This window comes from Pogonomyrmex barbatus, unplaced genomic scaffold (genome assembly GCF_055798465.1).
Source record: "Pogonomyrmex barbatus isolate J1 unplaced genomic scaffold, ASM5579846v1 scaffold3, whole genome shotgun sequence".
Taxonomy (NCBI): Eukaryota; Metazoa; Arthropoda; class Insecta; order Hymenoptera; family Formicidae; genus Pogonomyrmex; species Pogonomyrmex barbatus.
In genome coordinates this window covers 20,310,892-20,328,206 of record NW_028297127.1, presented here as the reverse complement: position 1 = coordinate 20,328,206, position 17,315 = coordinate 20,310,892, and the positions used below count along the sequence as shown (strand labels likewise).

Sequence of the window (17,315 nt, the reverse complement as noted above, 5' to 3'; positions counted from 1 at the left end):
GGTCACACGCGTATTTCGTGATTCCTCGATAGCTCCGGGATAGTGGAAAACAGTATCTGCCGTGCAAAAAATTGCACAAAAATTGCTGAATGCCATAAATTGGAAGCTACGCAATAAGGACACAAATAAAATAAAATCTTTGATAAGCAAGTCTTTCTCACATCTGTGTGTGTTATTACAAATTTGAAAATAAATCTTATAAATATGCAAAATAGTAGAAGAGCAATTTTTCATCGATTTGGTATATTTATTTTTAATTATTCTATCGAGAATGCAAAATTATATCTATACAGAAATATAGGCTTTCTTACGGCGGTAGGGTGCAAAGATCTGCAAACAAACACGTAACGGAATCGAGAAATGGAGAGCATGAGGTCAGAGGGAAGAGTCCGGCGCATAATACCATAATTCGTCATTTCAGTTACATAACAAAAGAAATTACGCGTGCCCGAATTGAGGAAGGAATCGTCGAAATCCGATATATCCAGGTAATCGGTCTGCCGTGGAGGTCGCCAGGTGAGAATCCAGCACCGCGTTACGGAGGAATCGGAAGCGTCGCGGGGCCGGCGGTGACGCGGACAGGGTGAAGGCTTCAAACGGTAGGGGGTAGAAGATCGCGCCGCCCCCAGGCTCCACCAATGAACCGGGCGCGATGCTGCACGGCGACCAATCGCAGGGTGGCAGTACGTACCCGCTCCTCGCGCTATTCCGCTGCCAAAATAAAAGAGGAGGACGAGCAGGAAGAGGAGGAGGAGGAGGAGGAGGAGGAGGAGAGAGAGAGAGAGAGAGAGAGAGAGAGAGAGAGAGAGAAAGAGGGAGAGAAGGAGAGGAAAAGAGAGCGGTATCGGCATCGGCATCGTCAGCATTGCTACCGGAGCACCACCACAACTGTCGTCGGAGGCGGTCGTACGACCACAATTCAACGACGGAAGCCAGCACGAGACGACGGTTGCGGCTCCGCGAATCATGATCGCCTTACTAACTTGGTGACTTGGTCACTCAGTGAGCGCGTCCGAACGCGATCGAAAGCGTCCCTCCGATCCGATCCGATCCGAGGTCCGAGGATCGATTGCGCGATTGATCGTTTGGTTCGCGATCACCTATTGGCAACCTCCTAAATTCTACTACTCCTCGTGAGACGTGAGAACGCGAATGATCGCGGAAGCTCGCTCGACGCGTGCACGCGAGAAGTGGTCGTGACGAAATCCGATGGTGAACTAAAACTCGCACGGTGGTGTGCTCGGAAAGGGGGTCACGTTCTTTACACTCGGTTCGATGCCTTCACCGCGGGTGGTTGATTGTTATTAGTGGTTAAGTCACAAGGATTAACCTCAGGTAGCGGATTTTGAAAAGCTCTCTTCGCGGAGAATAAACGGATTAACAATTGGAAAGGACACTTGGAAAGGACGGAGCCCCGAGAGGATTATTGTGAATGTGAGAAATATTGAGCATTACGATTACATAATTTGTCATGAGCCATTGTCGAAATCGAAGAATTCAGACTTGGTTTTAGACGCCGCCGGAACTCAAGCTCACAGTTATTTGCTTACGATGCGGTAATCAAACACCATTTTGAAGGACAAATAAATAATTATTGAATAATTATAAGAAGGAAATTATTGCCATTTGTAGGATTGTGTCTATTAGGATATTAATTTAAAAATAAAAATAAAAATAAAAATCTGTAAAAATCTGCAAAAATTTGCTAAGTAATGGTAATTGTAATTATTCGAAAAATAATCGTTACAAATTCGAATTATTTTTCTGAAGAAGTGATGAAGTGTATGAACCGTCGGATGTATCATGAGGATAGAGTGACCGCTTGATAAATAAACGATTGTCGCATGCAGAAAACACACTTTTTTCAAAATTAAAGTTTGCAAACAATTTTTGTACCCACAGTCTGCAATTTGAAAATATGTATGCGTATGCTGCAGTAAACCTCGATGAATGAGAATGGAGTCGGGCATCGATATGAATGAAACGTACGTAATTAAACAACCGTCGTGTCGACTCGAACGTGCGAATAACGGATGCTTACTTTCGTCATCGGTTATTCATCCGGCCGATCTATAAAATATATCGGTATGACAGTATGCCGATCTGATGAATGGCAAAAGAGAAAAAGTAAGTTTTTTAAGTATAAGAGAATATATTAATTATAGTCTCCGAACTGAATGTTTTATCGTAGAAATTAATATTGCTTGCGATAGAAAATCCAAAGGAAACGATATATGGATAATAGACAAGCATCTACAGAGAATAAAATATATATAAAGAAATAAAATAGATATATATTATGCTCAAGATTCTAGATGAATAATACGTTAATCTTCCTTCATTTGAGACTTCAGATTATAATCGCGATATAATTTGTGATTTAAGATTAAGTAATTATCAAACTAGTTTCAAAAAGAAGTCGCGAGGAAAGTTTGCGCCTTCGAAAATTGTATGTATGCTTGGGCTCGGCGAATGAGCAACGGAATCCTGTCTCCTATCCGACACCTGGGTTCATGAGTGACACGCAGCCACCAGCTAAGAATGTCAGATAGTTCGGATCAACTGTCATCACCGAACAGCGACTGCAACAGTCAAATGGGCGTCGTGCATCGCAACGCAACCGCGCAATATAGTAACGCGTCGTCGATGTCTAGCCTCGGGATCACTCATCATCCCCAGAACCTGACGCCGACGTCGAATGGTAGTCCCCAATATTCGCAGGAGCTTTCCACCTGCAGCTCTGCCAGTGTAAACACCAATATTGGGAATATTAGCAGCCTTTCTCTCAGCAGTACCAGTAATTTCACCCCCGAGCAAATATCTTGTATGTGCGAGGCGCTGTCGCAAAGCCAGGACATTGAAAAACTTTCCAGGTGACTCCAAAAAAAAAAAAGGCTTTAACTTTTACACACAGGCTTTCTTTATACACATAAAAGTTCTACCTTTACGTTTCTTTCTTTATTCATATTTTATTTTCCTTTTTATATATATATAGAATTCCAAAGTTACCTAAAATTATACCTTTGTAACAAATATAATTTTATTTTGTACAAAAGTATAAATTTGTTTATTTAAAGCAAACTCCGTGTTTGTGTGCCAGATTTCTTTGGTCTCTGCCTCCTGGAGAACTGCTGCGCGGAGGCGAGAGCGTGTTAATGGCGCGTGCCGCCGTTGCCTTTCACCGTGGAGCCTATCACGAACTTTACTCCATTTTGGAAAGTCACCCTTTCTCGCCACGCCGTCATCCTGAACTCCAGCAGATGTGGTTCAAGTCGCATTATCGCGAGGCCGAGAAAATCCGGGGCCGACCTTTAGGCGCCGTGGACAAGTACCGGCTACGTAAAAAATATCCATTACCAAAGACAATCTGGGATGGCGAGGAGACTGTGTATTGCTTCAAGGAACGATCGAGGAATGCTTTGAAAGAATGTTACATGAGGAACCGATATCCCACGCCGGACGAGAAGAAGAATCTCGCGAAAAAGACGGGCCTAACGCTGACTCAAGTGTCCAATTGGTTCAAGAACCGTCGACAGCGAGATCGCACCCCGCAAACGAGAACGTAAGTCTTTCTTCCCTCTCCCAAAATGTGAAAAAGATCTATACAAATTTTTAAAAATATTGAAAATGGAAGGACATTTAATTCTCAAATATGTATATTCAAATGCGTATAGATAATTGTACTAAACTATTTAATCCAAGAAGATGTTTCTTTGTATTGAATACTTAATAATTGAAATTAATCAAGTTAATAAGTCTTGTATAATAATCTTTATATATATATATATATATATATATATATATATATATGTATATGTATAATGTATGCGTGTATATATGTATGTATATGTATAGATCTGACATGTAGAGAAAAAGAAAATTATTCAGTAGCATCCTAATATTTTTAGTACAAATTCTTTAAATTTGTCTCCATTTATAACGTCTGTTTTCATTTTCGTTTCACTCTCATAAAGCGTGACATCATTAGTATCTATAGTTGAAATTCTTTTGTATTACTTTAATAGAAGGTATGTGTCCATCGGATTTTCCTATTCTTTGAAGCAACAAGTGTCCGAAGTTGTGCGGACATGTGCCCTTTTCTATTGTAAATATAATAAATTATTTTTATTTTGCATTGTCTTTTCTAATAACTCTACTAATCTTTTTTAAACGAAATTTTATTTTTTTAAATTTTTATACAATGATACAGTTCAGGAATAGTACTAATTTAAAAAATAATGTAAAATAGAAATTTGAACTTTCAGAAAAAACTGAAAAAATTAGGCATAAAAATTTTGTTTTTTATGGAATATGAGTAAGGAATACGTGGAAAAAAGATTTAATTCTATAACATTTTGCAATAAAAATAATCATAACTACAAAAATTAGATTACATCATTTTCAAGTTTGTATATATGTATACAGACATAAATTATGACGAAGATTATATTGATGTTGAAGTTGATAATGACTTGAAATTACTAATGACTGATTGAAGAAAATATCGAGTGATGTTTTTCCTCTCGTAGTGAAAATGATAATTGAGTGATGATATAATCGTGAGACATTCCTCGAGGAGCTGGTATTGTTCGGTTCTCTTCTTCGCTCGGATGATTATCTAATCCACGTGCTTATCTAATTAATGTCTGCGTCGTGTTGACGTCCTTTGTGGCGATTATGAGTAGGGGAATAAGGTCGGGCAGCTATGGGTAACACTGGGGTTGTTATATTATGCGTGTGAGGTTCATTGGTAAACGATATACTCAAGAGAAAAGCGGCGGGAGAGACATAAAAAAAGAAATCTAGACGGAGTCACGCTTAGATAATGCCGGACGTGTGTTCAGCCGTTTATTGATATAACAAGGGACGCAAATTACGATAAGATCAGGCAGCGTAGACTTAATCTCTCGATCGAGACGCACGAGATTGAGAGCAAAATTCTTGGAGCGACGCATGAAAGCTATCGAGCCTAGAAAATACCTATTTATTTAACATAATCACACTTTAATGTTGTATTATTAGATAATAATAATAGAAAAATTACATTGGATTATTCATGTGTGCGCGTACACATAATTAACATAATTAACATAATTAAAAAGTAGAAAAAGTTATTATAAAAAGTAAAAGACTTTTTGACTTTATAAACAAACGCGCGTTTCAATATTATAAGCAATACTACAGCATGCGTTATATTACATTATTCCTGAGATTTATATCTTATTTGAGAGTAAGAAAAAGCTACTTTTACAAGACTACTTTCGAGTAAGATCTCTTTCTTCACCCGAATCCCTCCGAAAGTGAAGAAAAAAAATGTTCCTAGAGCTTACGTGCGCCAAATGTCCACCACTGTGTGGATTGGCCTATATCATTTGGAACGTGATCAGTTTGATCCCAATGAATGATGAAACGAAATTTTTATTCAGAGTTAAAATAACTCGGGAACACTTTCCATCCGAGCGCCTTTGAGGCGAGAGAGGGACGAAAATTGGCGGCCGGCTCTCTTCGGGGCCCGTCGAGATCGAGAGGCCCCGGGCAGAGAGCAGGCCGTGACCGCCGCACCACCGTAGCCATAACAACGCTGCGTTTGCTCTCTGGCCCGCTCCTTTCTTCGAGCGCGCTCGTAGAAACTGTAGTATAACACACGCACCGCACCAGAAATTCACGCGAGCACGCACGCTACGTCACCTCTCGATGGCAGATGGCGGAGGACGGAGGGAATACGCGCGTGTGTGGAGTTAGCCACACAGTTTGGCTCCCACGCCGAAAGATATTCGGCTGATCACGGATGAGTGTTTTTTTTTTTTTTTTTTTTCATTGAAATTCATCGGTTGATTTATAAAAGCGCGAAATGCTTTTACAGAGCAAAGTTTATCGTATTCACGCATAATGCGATTTGTTAATCGATGAATTAAAAAAAAAAAAAAAAAAAAAACTCGCCTCACGTCTCTACTTTTGATATCGCCTGTTCCGATCGATTTCGTCGGTGTTTTATTCTATATTCCCAAGATAATGGCTGCGTAACAGCGGAAAAAGCAGCTTCGCGATTGTTGTGCGTTAGCTTCCTTTAATATACTTTGTTTATACATTTTGATCCTTGAAGAATTGCTATCAATGCTTTCAGCTATAATATAAACTGCTTTTTACATAAAAAAAGGAACATTACATTAGAGGAGTGCATGCAAAATTAGGGAAATTTGTGATATAAAATCAATCGTCATCAAACTTGACACAGATATAGCGAAATATGAAGAAATCTAACCTAGAAATCAAATGGCTAAATAAATAAATCAGGAAAATAGATTTGATGGATCATAGCGACGGTGCCCATTTGCTACTCATCAATCTCATTTTGACAATAGGGTAACATTGAATCATTAAATAACTATCGGCAAACTGAATGTGCGCAAGTGCGGTAATCACTTTAATTATCATTATCGGTTCGTTACATTATTTTCCGTTCTGTCGCATCAAAAAGTTCTTTTCAGAGCTCGTAGATTGATCACTTCGAAATTTTCTCAATGTCTTCATATTTTCTTCATTCTCCAAGCTCATGAAGATTACAGAAATGAACATTGACAATGGTGAGGAAGATAAAACCCTGCCAATCACTAATCGTCCATTTTATCAAATTGTATAAACTAGGCACATTCCTCATTCAATACTGTAGATTATAATATTTATGAGGAGTCATTTACGAAACAACAATTATTCTATCGCCAAAGTGTGATTGTATGAGTGGCAAATCAGCACTACAACACTATTCAATTTTGATTAGATTTCTTCATATTTTACCTCATACTATGTCTGTGTCAAGTTTCATGATGATTAATTTTGTACCACAAAATTTTTTCAATTTTGCATTTTTTTTTATATGAATAAATTTTTTATATATTCAGGTTTTAAAGATAATAAAGGCTTAGAAATTTTAGGTCAGGTATGCGATGGGAGGCAACTAATGTTAATCAAGAAAGTTTTCTCGCATAAACAAGTCAGTCTACATTTACCAGTTTCTTCAAAGGAATTATTAAAAAGAGAGATTTCAAAAAGTAATCGTACATAAGAGATCGTTGATGTAACCTCCTCCGCTGACCTCATCATTCGCTAGATCATACTTAAGCAAAATTATATTATTGTGCGATAATATTTTCGCAGCTTCGAGCAGCTTCTCTCCCTTTCAAGAAAACAATTCTTTTCTTGGTGGCAGAAGAACCATGTTGAACTTCCTCCCCTTTTCTTATCCTTAACGTTCTCCCGAAGGCCCTAGGAAAAGGAAACGCGATGCCCCATTACCGTTTTATGACGCAGCTTCGGTTACATCTCCCGTTTCACCATTGAGCTGTTCGCACTACCAATAGTTTACTACATAAAGGCCACGGCCGGCCCTCCGCCGCTACCTCGATTTATCTTCGCGTGTGCCGCGCAAGAAGAACGAGGAACGCGCCTTCTTCCTCGTTAGATCGAAACGCGGTGCGCGGCCGCTACCAAGAGAGGTGTGAAAACACACCAGTGTTAGCGCGTCAAATGCGATTATATCCTTCGAATGTTCACTGTACGATCTAATTTTCACAACATTTTCCGAATACCGTATCACATTACTGACGTGAAAGTCATCACATTGTTCACATTTTAATCCTCACAAGATTTAGACAATCCCAAAGTAATCTCTCTCACGTAATTCAATTTCTATTTCGGAATTGGATCTGGATAATTTACAAAGAAAATATTAGAGTGTCGAAAAATATGAAATGTTTCATGAGCCTCACGAGTTACTGCACTCGCGTCTATTACATCGTAACGCAGGCGACATTAATAGCCTCCCCGAAAATATTATCGAAACGAGCCCTGAAACCTCCCTCCCTCCCTCCCTCCCTCCGAGCCTCGTGGGTCAGACTCCCATTCGTCGGGACGGAGAAAGGGAGCCGAGAGGCGTTGGGACACAGGACGTAGGGCGTATTTCTTTAAATCCGGACCTTGAGAGAAGGCGCAACCATAAAAATGTGCGGGTCCGACCGTGTTCGCGTTGAGGCGGAGGACCGCCGCACCGGTTGCGGGAGCGAAACCGTAGTTATGGGCGGACTGGCCGCACATGGACCACCGTGTGCGTGACGCTCACGCACACCATGGCTCCACCATGGCTCCACCATGCACGGATTGCGTGGCGGGTTTCGCGGTTCGTTTCCACCGGCGGCAACGCCGTAGAACAATACCGAATACGAACAGAAAGTGGTGCTTGCGTCGTCGCCGTCGGTCCTTTCATGCTTTCGTTCCGTTCGGCCTGTACATTCGCGCGATGCGCGAGAAAGGAAAGAAACGAAAGTGTGTATGCGAAATATAAGTTTTTCCAAGTTTTTAAAGTCTCTCGAGTCGCTCTTTTATTTCACTTCTTAACTAGGTAGTCAGTTTTTTTTTTAATAAGTTTTTTTTCTTCCAGCTTCTTAAAGATAATAATGCACACATGCGACTTGAGAGAAAAAGATATTTCTCTTGGGGGGGGGGGAGGGGGCTTTTCAAAATTTTTTTACATCCTAGAGATTTATCTCCATACGAGGGATATCCTTATGAGGGTCCTTTCAAAAATGTAGAATTATAGAAGGTTCACCTTCTTTAGAAAATGTCCCTTTTTGTTTCTTCGACAATTAAGTGACAGCTAATTTTTTCAGCGAACCTTTTCAGTGTTCGATATCAATAGTGAAAATTTATGATATATGTGACAAAAACTATATATTATCAGTAATGACAATGAACATGAATGAACATATAAGTCCAGATTTTCCGAAAACCTTGTTACAACATTTATTTGTCTATCAATTCATTTGTAAGTTCTTTGAAAAATCGTTCTCTCTCTCTCTCTCTCTCTCTCTCTCTCTCTCTCTGTCTCTGTCTCTTTCTCTCTCTTTCTCTTTTTCTAAAGTTCTTGAAAAAATTTTTTGTATTTTTAAATATAGATTTTACTATTCCAAATAATTTATGTAAAAAAAAATATTTTTGTGGAATTAAGTTGAATACTTAACCATTAATTTGATAATTAATGGTTGAATATCCAATTTAATTTTAAGCATTTGTGAATCATAAGATAATTATTTTGTTTACTAGAGAAGTACTTGAGATTGGATTTTGAGAAGTAATAGATTTTTTTTAAAACGCATTAGGCAAGTCCTATACAACACATTTTAAGAAAACATCTCGGGAACACTCTCTTATTCATAAGGCGTCTTCTGGATATCTTTAGAGTAGAATATTTCTTGGTGACCTATGCTGTGTATAGAATGTGATCTTCAATATAACTTGCTGTCAAATGCATTGATTTCTGACTCAGAGTTCATTTTAGGGCTATTTTAGGGCAATTTTGGATTTAAGCCAAATGATCTAAAAAAACTCTTTATGTAGATTTTTGAGAGGCGCAAATTTCAATTCTGAATTTATTTTTCAATCAAACGTCTCTTATCAGGACATCAGATTCAGGAACTTTAAAGATTTGATCGATTCTTGAAAAATTTTTTTATTTTTTAATAAGCTGAGTGTTTTTTGAAAAAATTCATATCATTTTCCAAATTATCATCCTAGATATTTTTCTTAGAGATTATAAAAATAAGAACGACAAAATACTTTTTTTAAGGAATTTTTCGAGAATATCTTTTAACATTATAAAATTATAAACATTATAAAACGTACTTTATTTACAGAGATATGTTACCACTGAACTGTCAAGGTACAACCAATAGCACAATTAGTAGTTCAGTGAGCAATGGCGGTAGTATACAATCCCTGCAGAGCATCGATTCCGATAGTCCGAATCTTGCGATGTCACCTCTGTCAACTATGGGTATGTCGCCGGTCGCCATGAATTCGTGCAGTCCAATGGGCATGAGTCCTATGGGTTCTCATCATAGCTATGCTACATCCGTTACTCCATCATCAGTTCATAGTGCACACCCTCATAATGGTGGATTAAGTCCTATGAATGACGTTAAAGCCCTGTGTTACGGACGCGGTGTGTATGATACAGGTAAATAATAAGACATTTGAAAAACATTAAACGAAAAGAAATCTTTTCTCGAACGCACTTACGTAATTCAATATTTAATTTCCATTTTTTTTTTTTAACTTGTACTTATTCTAGCTTATAACATATATAGAGAGCTATTTATAAAAATATTATTATAATATCTAACAAATTGTCACTTGCGGTAATCGCAGCAACATTAATATAATTTCTTGATTGTTTAAACCTTGATTGTTACTTAAACTTTTCTGGGTTTCGTTTATCTAATTTTCATTATTCTAAATTTGAGGTAAAGATGTGGAGCAGAGCTCGGTTTATTACTCCAGCCATCCCAGTGTGCACCACCAGTATTATCCACAGACCCACCATCAGATGATGTCAAGCTCTCACCATCATCATCATCACCAGCAGAATGTGCCAGCCGGGTACGAGATCATGCTACCACCGCCTCAACATTCCATATGACCAACCGATTACGAAGGTGACCGAAGTAACCAGGGTCATCACGGCCAGAGCGACGACGTAGTGACGCGTATACACGCCTTCGCCTGATCTTTCGGCTTTTCTTTTTCCTTCGATTCAAATCGTATATGCAATAAAGAACGGCATACGGACCCATAGATATATCGGCGAAACAGACTGTTTTGATGAAACAAATATCGCAGCCATTTTCGGCTGTACTTTTTGCTGGGAAAATGTTTTAACTAAAGGAAATATCAAATATTTTTTTTTTTTTTTTTTTTTTACGTGTTGCAAGGATTTACAATATGTTGATATTGAATCGGTTTTTAGCAATGAAAAGTACACTTACGTGTGATATCTTCGGTGATTTTTTTTTCAAACAGTTTATACGTTTATTAAAATGCGAAAAAGCAAAAAAAGAAAGGATAAATTATTTATATTGAAAATGTATCAAATGTAAGAAGTTTGAGAAATATTTATTAACTGATATCAATTAACGATCAATAATTTTATAATATTGTTATTACTATTGATAACAATATTAATATAAATAACTATATATGACATTGTAATTATAAAATTACAGCAGTAAAATGAAATATAGATCAATATTTATATTAATCTGTTGTCGCCTTCTACTCTTTTAATATCAATTCAAAATATGTCTTCTCAAATGAAAATTACCGCGTAATCTACAGACAGGATCACGTTATGCAAATTTGTAAGTACAATCGATTGCTATATCATGGCACAAGCGTATTTCGACCAATGAAAAAACAAGTATATAAATGTAAAAGACGTGAGAGGTGCTAAGAAACTGGTTTTATCTCGCATACTCTTTCTTGAAATGTTCCGTAAAAAATTTCTAGTTTTATTAAAAACTATTCTTATTAAAATATTTCTTATTTTTTTTTTATTTTTAAACATTTTATAATTATAAAAAAGCTGTGCTTTAAAAACATAAACATTTGATTTTTTTAGTATCTGCGAATTTAACTATTTTTCAAGATCGATATATGTGAATGAATCTTAGCAAAGCTAAGCTTGCTAAATATATTTTCTTTTTGTATCAATCGCGAATATAACTTTTTTATTAAAAACTATCATTTAACTTATTATTATTTAACTTATCATGAAATATCAATTTTTGATTTCGTGAATCAAATGCCGAATCTTTTACCGAAACAAATTTCTTGATTTGTTTTAATTCATATCACATTTTTTATAAAATGTTGAACGCGTGAATAAAAAATATTCAATAGAGATGTGCGAATCAAGGATTTTTCGAGAAATCAAATCGAATCGAATCGAATCAGATTCGATTGTTAGTATTCGAATAGTTCGAGTACATCTCTAAAATTCAAACGACACGTTTGTCTAAAAGATATCTTAAAGATACATTTAAGAGATTTTTAAGACATTATGAAGTCTTAAAGACATCTTAGTTATATAATGTTCTCTGGGTACCTATAATATATGTAAGAAAGATGCTTATTTTGTCAGTTGTACGATATCTTCGGCGTGTTATGTACAACATAGACGTGTTACATGCTATTGTAAATTACTGCGATAAAATCGTAAAATTTGTTTTAAGGAAACTTATATCGAATTATGGTAAATCATAAAAAATGAAAGAGAAAAAGCGCAATCGCGCAATTGAGAAAAATTGTGCTGCCTACTTTTCTTTTTCGATAACTGTATATAGATATTATATGAATTATGTATGTAATGTATATATTGCTAAAGAATAACAATGTATTATGGATTACTGATTTTTAATAAATAAACCTGCGTTCATACACTTATTTAGACACACACATACGTAAATACATACATGTAAATCGAGCGCCGCTTTTTCCCCTTTATTTTGTAAGAAATGCACACAAAGCTATATCATTATCAATTTACATATATCGACACATATATATTATATAGATGCTTTATGTAAAATACATATTCCTCCAAACATTGTGCATTTTCTTTAAACCTCAAATTTTTTGTTCCAAATCTGAAATTCTTTTTTAAATTGCATTCCCTTATATTTTTTTTATAATTGTTCAATCTATCATATTAAAACAAGATATTACATATGAAATATATCGAAATATATTAAAAAATTTCAAATTTTTTAAATTATGTTAAAATGATATGTGAAAAAGAAAGTATTAAGAATATACTAACAGTCGAAATAGTAGGTATCTTTAATGAGTATATCTACATTTATATCTACATTTATATCTACAGTGGATAAAATCATAATCTCTCAAAAATAAAACTAAGCAAAAATTCTTTTTCTGCAAGATAAAGCAAAGAACAACTTCTAGATATCGCTAGCAATACTTGCGATAAAAATTTTTGAAAAAAAAATTTTTATCGCTAAATAGGCTTATACCTTCTCATATTTTATTTATTTAATAAAAAGAAAAAAACAATTTTTATTTAAAAATCGTCTACAGTATATTTAAAACGAGAGTAAGAAGAAAGAAATATTTACCTCAAATATTATATTAAAGATTTCAATATTATCTCATTAATAATTTGTATTTTAATTTCTTGTTTCTTTAATATGCAGAACACTATATGCAGTAATTATTCTAGAGAGAAATAAATAAATAAAATTAGAGAAATGGATAAATAAATAAAATATATTTGATAAGAAAGCCGTATTATATTTATTTTTATTAGTGATACGGCGATGTACATAATTTCAATGTATTCGCAGAAGACAAAAAAAGAAGGATAACGAAAGCCTCGTGTTTTGCATCGAATTTCCTATTACAACATCACATATCAACAATTTTATTTAATCTCGGTTTATTTAACATACAAGAGCTGTTTCTTAACATTGCGCGTCCAGTATAGCTGTTTAACGTACGTATATGTTATAAGTAAATCTAAGTTACATTGATATGATCACGTTACGAGAAATTTGTACAAAGAGCGCACATATAACTATTCGATTTGTTCGTTACTATGTTTAAAAACTGATATTCATAATATTCGATTAAAAAAATTATTATTTAGTGACTTGGTCACCATACCTATTCTCAGATGTAGATGTAACAATAATCTTAATGTTTTTTTGGATTTAATCACGAAAAATCGTACGCATATGAATAGCATTATCTTAACTTTTCATTCTTTTTTTTTTTATCGAAAAACTAAATCTCCAAAGTAACGATATGTTTTGTAATAAATATTCTCTCTCTCTCTCTTCTCTCTTTCACGAGGTCTGATTATGTCGTATCGCATATATATCAAATATTCAGTGCTGAGGATATTCAAGGAATAAAAAGTTGTCTCAAAATTTTCGCAAAAGTAAAATAAATTTTAAATCCAAAAACAAACATATCCTTTGTAGGAATAATTAATAATATCTGCAATTTTTAATAATCATTCTGTACATCTTTCTCAGGACGCCCTATACATTAGGATTTGTTTTTTTATGCGAATAATTGGATATCTAGCGCGGGATATAAAATATGTTCCCATCCGTACGTTCCATGTGTGATGTCTTAAGTTACAAATTTTCTATATAAATATGATATATTTCGATTTTCGATAAAGGACTTCACCTTTATTTTTCAATAATACAAATAACGATTTATAATTTTATATCATTTTAGATGGCAGATTTTTATATTGATGGAATCGAACGACGTCAAACATGACATTTGTGCCTCTTGTAATTTTTTTCACCGCAAACGAGCGCGATTTGCCTCGCTTTTTGTCGAGCACGACAAAAAAGCAAGCCACGTTTAATCCGCTCCTTCCCAGTGCGATTGATTAAACGGTGTCATTTACCTCCCCAGAGGGGAGATGAAATAGGGGATCGGGGATAAATCGAATACGTTGGACCGGCATCGCAACGATAGATCACAAATCCTGTGGGCGCGTATACGTTACAAAATTTCTCGAGAAAGTCACAAATCTTCTTTTTTGCAAAGCGCAGACGAATGTCCAATTTCCGTTTATCACAAATTTTATTGTATGCACTGTCCGCTTTGGATCGTTGCCAAGGACTGACTGCGTGTGTGCTAAATAATTACTACTATTGTTTATCATTATTAATTGTTATTGTTACTATCGATGTTATTATTATTATTAACATCCTGCGTATGATAACAACGAAAGAAATAATCCTTACTGATATATATCGCTATCCGGATCTGTCTCGTCGATATACTACGTACATATTGTCTCTCTGAAGTACATATACACGTGCGAAATACAGCCTGCGGTTTATAGACAATAAACGTATCGTATGCGCGCACGTGTTTATACACGATTACACGTGTACGTATAAATAAGTCTAATATAGGCTATGTGGTTATACATGTGAGATATATAGGACGAGTCACATTGAAAAAATATATATATGTGTTTTAATTGAGAAGAGGAAGAAGACAAGCTACGTGCATTTGAGTAAGCACATGGATATGTATTCATCGGCGGTGGCGAGGGATCAGCTATTCGGTCGTTCGAAATAACTTTTTTCCTTCAATATAATTTTCAAATTTTCCTTCCTTTCCAATTATCAATTATTTCTGTTCGTATTATTTTATTAGCTTCGTTTTCACCTCTCGAATTTTCGTTTCTTTTTTTTTTTTTCACCTTTCATCTCTATTTATACACTTTCATAAGCGCTTTGTCTGTTGCGTACTTTGTATGTTATATTATCTTATCACCGATCACCGCACTCTTCACCGCAGCGTGAAATATGTACGAACAGGAGAGGTGCGTCTATCTAAGCGTGCTGTTAGTTAGTTAACATCCGAAAATAATTTGGGTTTACCACCCGAGAATTCGCAAGCCGCCGAAGAACGAGCTTCCGGGCGTATATATGTACAAGCAACCAAGAAATTACGGAACGTAATCGTGTATTATGTAACGTTATCGTGATCCGCGCACCGGGATACCTGCCGCTTGCATCGTGCCGAGCGTAAATCTTAAAGTCGGTCGATCATACCGCGACAGAGTTTCGAAGAAACCGAAGGCTTTCGCGCGTCGTTTCAATTTCACCTTAATCTAAATTTTTATGGTATATGTACATGTACTTCCTTCTCCCCTCGCGTGGTGCGGTGGCTTTTTATTCCTACGACAGCAGAATTAGGAATTCTCGTCGGATATAAATATTACACTTGTACTCACGACGAGTAAGAACGAGAATTTATATTAATAATAAAACATGTGAAACATAGGAACAGTCTAATAACACAGTTGTTAACAGCTAGTCTACGATTAAGTCTATAAAACTTGTTGTTCTCATCGAATCAACCGCAAGAGCGGTTGAAATAAAGCTTAGATAAATCAGAAATTAGTATCTGAGAAAGCAAAAGAATACATTTTAAAAGAAAATATAGAAAATGAAATAAGAATACAGAAAATGAAAAACGTGGACTGTGATAAAAAAAATTTTCAATAATATAAGAATTTAAAAAGAATTAAAAAATCTTTATCCGCTTCGAATTGTTGCGGATTTAAATATTCGCATAAAGCAAAAAAAAGAATACCTTTTGCTTCGTATAAACATTCATTAATATAATAATGATGGTCCAGAGATCAAGGGAACTAATACTACAATGTAGACCTGTCTCTTTTACGACTTTCCATTTAAGTTAGAGTCCTACAGTGGGTTAACATTTTTTTAATACATTTATACTTATATTAATTATCGTAATTACGCTACATTTTTAATTATATTATAATTTACAGGTTACACAATGTGTCAATATTAAGTTAAGGGATTCAAGAGGGCTCGGCAAACGTAGCACAAGGTTGGTGCGAATTGGCGGTTCTCTCTCACTTCTCTTTATCTCTCTTTCTCCCTTCCAAAGTTCACAACACTCACTGCCACTTACAAATAATACTGAATCTACCCAAAGTATTTTCAGCCATACCCAAAGAGAGACTTTCTTACGCAGTCTCGCGTGCAGCATTCCGTTTTTCGCTTTTGCCAATATTCGCTTTAACATCGAATTAGCGAGACATTAACAGCAGTTTCACGCGCATGTATTTGAATTTTCTTTGTGGGATTATCGACGAATTGCAATTCTTTCGCTACCACTAACTCTTAAAGGGATTTCTTTCATTCATAAGGATATAATTCATTTAATATATACGCACAAAGTTAATAAAATGCTGGCACTTAATAAAAATTTATATAATTTCTGAAACATTTTTCAAATTTCTATATTCTTTTATATCGATATATATTTATATAAGATACTTTAATATATTTTTCTGATTATAAATAATTTACAGACAAAAGATCCGTTTAAGAGTAAGAGATCGATGTCATGTAATCGCAGTCGTCACATAAGTTCTGGATCGTAAAATCTCGTCGGCAATCATGTATAAAATAGTCTTGGCGAATGGGAAAAATTGTTTTTGCACATTGCTCATTGATAAACACGCGCTCTCTTTGGGAATCAACAACAGTCTTTTATAAAGGTACAATCTTTTCATTCCGATGCACCGGGGTGTCATACACGGGCACACACTTGTAATATTGTGGCGGGTATGACGCATACGACGCTTCCGAAGGTGACAGACGGCCGCGGAATCGGTTGCGCACGATATGGATTATCAGAAGCAGACACAGCAACGCGAGTACGACAATTAACGTAATCGGTACTGTGCCCCAACCTCGGCTGGTGATCTGATTAATCATGTCGTTCTCCTTTGTCTGAAACAAAAACGTAATAATAGTAATTTCTAGATTGTCTTTTTTTTTTAAGTTCTTTTAAGTAATAATTCCATTTCTCATAATTTGAACAAATCTTAAATATTTATATTTTCTTAATATTTTTAAAATAATTGAAAAAATAAATTATATTTATATAAT

At 35.5% G+C, this 17,315-nt stretch overlaps 2 protein-coding genes across 12 annotated transcripts in view; one reads left to right on the top strand and one right to left on the bottom strand.

The window, feature by feature from the left end:
* The first annotated feature begins 879 nt into the window (after positions 1-879).
* Positions 880-12,273, top strand: Six4 (homeobox protein six4). 3 transcript variants are annotated; one of them, XM_089080550.1, is made up of 5 exons: positions 883-2,127; positions 2,214-2,873; positions 3,101-3,562; positions 9,687-10,009; positions 10,296-12,273. In XM_089080550.1, exons 2-5 carry the CDS (start codon positions 2,542-2,544, stop codon positions 10,469-10,471), a joined length of 1,293 nt encoding a protein of 430 aa, XP_088936676.1. In that variant the 5' UTR covers positions 883-2,127; positions 2,214-2,541; the 3' UTR covers positions 10,472-12,273. The 3 variants fall into 3 exon arrangements, with proteins under 3 accessions (XP_088936678.1, XP_088936676.1, XP_011642852.1); XM_089080552.1 differs by having other exon boundaries at positions 880-2,873; positions 10,302-12,273; XM_011644550.2 differs by having other exon boundaries at positions 883-2,873.
* Positions 12,274-13,116: 843 nt separating this feature from the next.
* The window catches only part of cmpy (crimpy), a 251,626-nt gene continuing 247,427 nt past the window's right edge, over positions 13,117-17,315 (bottom strand). For all 9 annotated transcript variants that reach the window (XM_089080549.1, XM_089080546.1, XM_089080547.1 and 6 more), the window contains one exon: positions 13,117-17,156. In XM_089080549.1, the coding sequence (XP_088936675.1) occupies positions 16,914-17,156 (243 nt within the window). In that variant the 3' untranslated portion in view covers positions 13,117-16,913. The remainder of the gene's footprint in view (positions 17,157-17,315) is intronic.

Coding starts and splice junctions, on each gene's coding strand:
- Six4 (XM_089080550.1), top strand. CDS start 2,542: ATGTCAGATAGTTCGGATCAACTGTCATCACCGAACAGCGACTGCAAC. Junction 3,563..9,686: donor CGCACCCCGCAAACGAGAAC/GTAAGTCTTTCT, acceptor CTTTATTTACAG/AGATATGTTACCACTGAACT. Junction 10,010..10,295: donor ACGCGGTGTGTATGATACAG/GTAAATAATAAG, acceptor TCTAAATTTGAG/GTAAAGATGTGGAGCAGAGC.